This window comes from Gossypium hirsutum, chromosome D11 (assembly GCF_007990345.1).
Source record: "Gossypium hirsutum isolate 1008001.06 chromosome D11, Gossypium_hirsutum_v2.1, whole genome shotgun sequence".
NCBI lineage: Eukaryota > Viridiplantae > Streptophyta > Magnoliopsida > Malvales > Malvaceae > Gossypium > Gossypium hirsutum.
In genome coordinates, this window is record NC_053447.1 from 8,887,592 (window position 1) to 8,893,898 (window position 6,307).

Sequence of the window (6,307 nt, forward strand, 5' to 3'; positions counted from 1 at the left end):
AAAATATATATTTTTACACCATTTTAATAATATTAATAATTTATTTAATATTTTTTAAAATTTTAAAAATTAATTAATGTGCATGTCATATTATCAAAGTTAACAGGCATTAGTTTTTTTTCCATTTATTTTGGATAGATTTGGCAAATAGGGCAAGTTCAATAGCTAAAATAGATAAAAAAAATTAAATGGATGAGTAAAATAACTTTTTTTTGTAAAGTTTGAAGACCAAATAAGTCATTATGCTTAAACTACACAGTAAATTTAATTTAGCTTTTTTATACTAAAATTAAATTTGTTCTTTCTAAAATACACATGTATTTCGTAGGAGTACTATGCAAGCATATTGTAATTTTTTAGCCACTCAAGTATTTTTGTTTGCAACAAAATGAAAGAAACTTTTTATACTTGTCATGAAAAGATTTTTTTTTGTATTATTTAGTTTTATATCATGACAAAATATTTTTAATACTTATGTAATAATTAAAAATTTTCGGAATTTAGATTTTATAATAAATTAAATATAATGAAGGAAATTAAAAATGTTCTTAAACGAATAAAAATATTTTATTTTGTAGATGGTACGTATTGACTAATGACCATTACATATTGGTTCAAATTTTGATTCCCATCTCCATTATTGACCTTAAAAAAGAAGGGTCCGGATCACACGTGTGCAATACTACCTGCTCCTTCTCAATTCAGACCAAGTTGCTCCACTTCGAAGCGTCTAGCAACCTTAACTAAAAAAAAAGGGTCCAAAATGATAGGAAAATCGATAAAATTTAGAAGTAATAAATAATTGATACGTACTACGTTCTTTCTCTCATATAAATGATTAGTTAATTAACAGCTAGGGTTTAGCGAAATTAGCAGACACCAGGGATTGTGGTCGTTTTTATTAGCAATAATTAAGAAGTGGGGGCACATAAATTGCTTATTTTTGCATCATCTTTTCATCACCGTACCGTCATGACAGGTTTGTTTGCGATTGCATGGACATAACGTTTATTATTTTATTACCTTGGAAATTGTTTACAAAATGATTGAAGACCTATTATTTTTTTCTATCCTTTGCATTAATAGTCTCATCTGTTTCCTAATTCTTTTAATTAATTAAAAATCGTCAATCTTTGCGCAATTTGAGATAAGATCTCAAGTACGGCTTCATGTTAGGGTAATGGGTAAATTTCACTTTTAGTCCCTTTTAAAAATTAATAATCAATTTCACTCTTTTAGTCTTTTATGTATATTTATCTGTCCTAAAAATTAATTATTTAGTTTAAATTTATATTTCACAAAAAAAAATTGTAATTTTTTTTCTTAACCCCCTACCCAACATTCTGGCTTCTTGTCTAATTCGTAGCATGTCATCCAAAATTTACAATAAATTTAAAGTCAACTACCTTTTCTTTTTTTTTTTCCCAAAATGTCTACAGCTTTTATTGTTGGGTCCGAGGAGTATGAAATAATTGACTAAAAAATTATTGATATTAATGTTCAGATTCTAATTTTCTATAAAATTTTAAACACAATAGCTAAACATTTTCCATTATTTTTACACGTTTTAAATAAGAATATCACTATGAATAATGATTAAAATTACCTTTAGGAATTAAAATAAAAATAAAAATCTAATGCCTAGTCGAAAGCTGAAACCAAGCAATTATTATTTGTGTTTGCGGGCCGAGTTCAATCCATCTAACAATGATTTGAGTTAAAAGCTGCACTTTTTCACCATAACAGCTCGGGAAAGGACCCAAAAGAAAAAAACTCAAAACATAAAATAAAGAAATGCAAAGAAAAAGTTTCTATATAACATAAGCCTTACGTCGGAACTGACATCACTAGGTCCACTCTCCATAATATTCCATTTGTAATTAAAAGAGTCTAGAAATTCTATTCCTCTTCTCATCTGTCATCACTATTCCCCCACATATTCTTTTAACAATCAAGGAGAAATTATAGGTTTTTAAGTAGATATACTCCATTAATCAACCCAACCTTGTATTGTTCTACAAATTCATTTCTACCACCAAAAACAAACAAATAATTCCACAATCTCACTCCACCCATCTATTTAAACCTCATCTTTCATCTTCTTTTCCCTTCATACCAAACGCTTCACGAGAAAAACAGAGAAAGAGTACTTCCTTTTTCTTCTTCTTTTGGTTCTGTTTTCACTGCCATGGCGAAAACGCAAACACCCCATATAGCGATTCTGCCTAGTCCTGGGATGGGTCACCTTATTCCACTCGTTGAGTTCGCTAAGCGATTTGTACAGCAACACAATTTCACTGTCACTTTTGTTATCCCCACCGCTGATTCTCCTTCTAAAGCTCAAATATCAACCCTGGATTCCCTTCCCAGCCCTATAGATTATGTTTTTCTTCCTCCTGTTGACTTGAGTGACCTCCCTCAAGACGCAAAGATTGAAACCGTGATTTCTTTAACGGTGGCTCGCTCTCTGTCGTTCCTTCGGGATGCTTTGAAGTCGCTGGCCGCAAAGACAAAACTCGTCGGTTTGGTGGTTGATCTTTTTGGGACAGACGCATTTGATGTCACCGGAGAATTCAACCTCTCGCCGTACATATTTTTCCCCTCCACGGCCATGGCCTTGTCTCTGTTTCATTACCTGCCGAAGCTTGACCAAATGGTTTCGTGCGAGTACAGGGACTTGCCTGAAGTGAGGATTCCAGGCTGCATACCTATTCGCGGCAAAGAAATGCTGGACCCGGCTCAAGACAGGAAAAACGACGCTTACAAATGGCTGCTTCATCATGCAAAGAGGTATAGATTGGCTGAAGGCATAATGGTGAACAGTTTCGTGGAGTTGGAAGCAGGAGCAACGAAGGCGTTGCAAGAGAAAGAACCCGATAAGCCCCCAGTTTACCCGGTTGGTCCACTTGTTAACGTTGATGCGAGTAACAAAGGCAAAGCTGATGGGACGGATTGCCTGAAGTGGCTAGATAAGCAGCCACATGGCTCGGTTTTGTATGTGTCTTTTGGGAGCGGTGGGACCCTGTCTTCCAACCAGCTAAACGAGTTGGCGGTGGGGTTGGAGATGAGTGAGCACCGATTCTTGTGGGTTGTAAGAAGCCCAAACGATAAGGTTGCTAACGCCACTTTTTTCAGTGCGGAGAGCCAGAAGGACCCTTTCGACTTTCTACCAAAGGGGTTTCTGGAGAGGACAAAAGGGCGGGGTCTAGTGGTGCCATCGTGGGCACCACAGGCTCAAGTGCTGAGCCACAGCTCTACCGGAGGGTTTTTGACCCACTGCGGGTGGAATTCTACTCTGGAAAGTATCGTTAACGGGGTGCCTTTGATCGCCTGGCCGCTCTACGCTGAGCAAAAAATGAATGCCGCGATGCTAACCCAAGATATTAAAGTGGCACTGCGAACAGAACCCAACGAAAACGGTTTAGTTTGCAGAGACGAGATTGCAAAGGCTGTTAAGGGTCTAATGGAAGGTGAAGAAGGGAAAGGTGTTCGAAATAGAATGAAGGACCTCAAGGAAGCTGCGGCAAAGGCACTTTCTGAAAATGGGTCTTCCACCAAGGCACTTTCCGAGGTGGCTACTAGGTGGAGGAACCGTACAGCCATCTAGATTTTTATGTTTAATATATGTTTTATATATAAATTTATTTTCACTTCTCCTGTAAATGGTCCAGGCCATCTGTTTGTAACTACAGCTTAGCTTAGCCTATATGTTTAAATGTTGGAGTTTCTTGGGAGTTTCTGGTTTTAAGTTCTTTCATCTCCTCCTTTTTTTAACTGTTTCCCTTATTTTATGAAGTGGGTGGGATTGGTGTGGCCAATGGCCACAGTGAAGTGTTGCATTGTAGAGTTGGAAGTTTGAATGGGCATCCAATCATGCCAAAGGGGTGGACCCAACGACCAAAGGAAAAAAAACTTGTTGCAACACATCTTATTGATGGCCTAGCATTGATTGAAAGTAGGTGGAGTGGCATTGACATGAAATTAATTCATTTTTACAGTTCATATTTAGATTGTTTTAAAAAAATTCGATTTTATACTCTTCAAGTATAATCTATCTTATCCGTCACTTGTTAGTGTCAAAAAATACCAAAGAAACCATATATTACCTGTCTCGTCAATTCTACACTTCATTCACGGGATATTCATTTTTTTTAATGGAAGAATGTCTGCAATAGACCTTTAAATTTTACATTTTTTAGGGTTGATATATGTTTTACTTATTTGTATCTATTTTTTTATTTAGTTCATACTTCAATTTATATTTTATCAATTAAGTTCATACTTTTATATTAATATCGTTAATTGCGCTGATGTGGTACTGTTAGTCAATCTAGTAGTGTCACGTGGCAGTCTCTCAATATATCACATTGAAACATAAATTGAAAATTCTTTAAAAATATATTAATTAATAAAAGAGTATAAAATGTTTCACGTCAAGAATAAACTCGAATAACTGGTTGTTTTAAATATGTTTTTAGTAATTTTATATATTTCATTTTTTACAAAATATTAGGTTATTTATATTATTGTGAAATAAAAAATATTGAATAATTTTTATATCAATAATGAACCTAAACAGATGGTTGTCCAAATTCAAATGTATCTGAAATACTATTTGTCCAAATTCATTTTAGTTATGCTTTTTAGTTCTTTTATGTATTTATATCCTTTTTTATAAATTTTTAGTCTTTTAGTCTTTTTATATATTTATATATTTTATTTTTTATAAATTTATAAATTATTTTATATATTTTTCAAAATATTATAGGCTTTTTATACATTTTTAATTGTCTATATTTTTTTATAAATTTATTATTTTATATATTTTAAAATAAGATAACGTAAAACTCATATTTTATAAATAAAATAAAATAAAATAAAATATAACATTACTAAAATTCCATATGAAATGAATCTGGACAACCATTTGTCTAGGTTTATTCTTGATGTGAATTTTTTTTATATATTCTTAAATATTTTTTTAACTTTTTAAAGTTATGTTCAACATGTGGTATACTAAGACAGCCACGTGGTACCATCAGATTGGCTTGTAGTGCCATGTCAACACAAATTAATGGGGTTAATGCGGAGATACCAACTTGGTTGATAGAATATAAGTTCGGGTGCCAATTAAATACAAATGAACAAGTTAAACATGCAAAATATATATTAACATTTTTTTATAGTAACGAACTCAGAAATTTTAGTAGAAGGGACATAAAATTATAAATTTTTGAGGTATTAAAGTTAAATTATTTTTAAAAGAAATTAAATTAAATAATAAATTTTTAGAAGGCATAAAAGTATAAAGTTTCTCATTATCAAAGGATTAAAAAAATTATAAATACTTTTTAAAAAAAATACCTTCACTTATGTTGGTTTTTTTGAATTTTTTAGATTTTAATTATTTTAAACATATACTTTTTGAGATTTTAATTTCTTACCCAACTTTTTATCTACATGCCCAAAACACCAAAATAACTTTTTTTCCTCACACTGTTCAAACACATTTTTTCTAAACCTAAAATTTTCCTAACATCAAATAATAAACTAGAACTATGATTTGCACTAGACTTCTGATAAAAACCGGAAACATTGATGATCAAACACCGTTTTTGAGATGAACAACAATGTTTTGATAGCCATAACCTCTTTCTTACATCTGCTCTTCAGTAATCTAAGGTCCCAATGCAAAAGCATAGACTGTCTGCTGCATTCTTGCAGGCAATCAAACCCAGAAGAACAGCTGAAGCACACAAAGACAAAGGAACTTTGTCAACAAACAGTGAGCTCCCATGTCGTGATACAATTACTACAGCAATAACAACAAACCACATAGACAAACAGCACACTATATTAGTCCGTACGTGTATTACTCATTAAACTCTAGATAGATTTGCATAGTGCTGGTAATTTACTCGTTAACCTTCATTCCGGAAAGATAAACTCGGCTCTCGATGACACTGCCACCAATCCAAAAGCCAGGCATAACCATTAGCCCAACCTCAGGCTTCTCATCGGATTCATCCATTATCAAATTCTTCACTACACTTTCCATATAAACCTATGAGTATTCACTTCCCCTTTTTAACTTGAAGTACTTTCCCGTTGCTCTCTTTGGATAAAAAGAATCAAAGTTTGGAGACGATATTGTTAGGAAGATAACTGTAACCCTCAAAAAATTAGTTTTCATGAACGGTGGATATGAATAATATTTTAAAAATAAAGTTTATCACCAATAAGTGTTGAGTGTAAATGGTAAAACAGCCACAATTCTAAATATAAATAGTAAAACGGACACGAAAAT

At 32.7% G+C, this 6,307-nt stretch overlaps 1 protein-coding gene across 1 annotated transcript; it reads left to right on the plus strand.

Moving 5' to 3' along the window:
• Positions 1-1,664: 1,664 nt before the first annotated feature.
• Positions 1,665-3,734, plus strand: LOC107924208 (hydroquinone glucosyltransferase). The gene has a single exon (XM_016854549.2). It carries the CDS (start codon positions 2,189-2,191, stop codon positions 3,605-3,607), a length of 1,419 nt encoding a protein of 472 aa, XP_016710038.1. The 5' UTR covers positions 1,665-2,188; the 3' UTR covers positions 3,608-3,734.
• Positions 3,735-6,307: the final 2,573 nt, after the last annotated feature.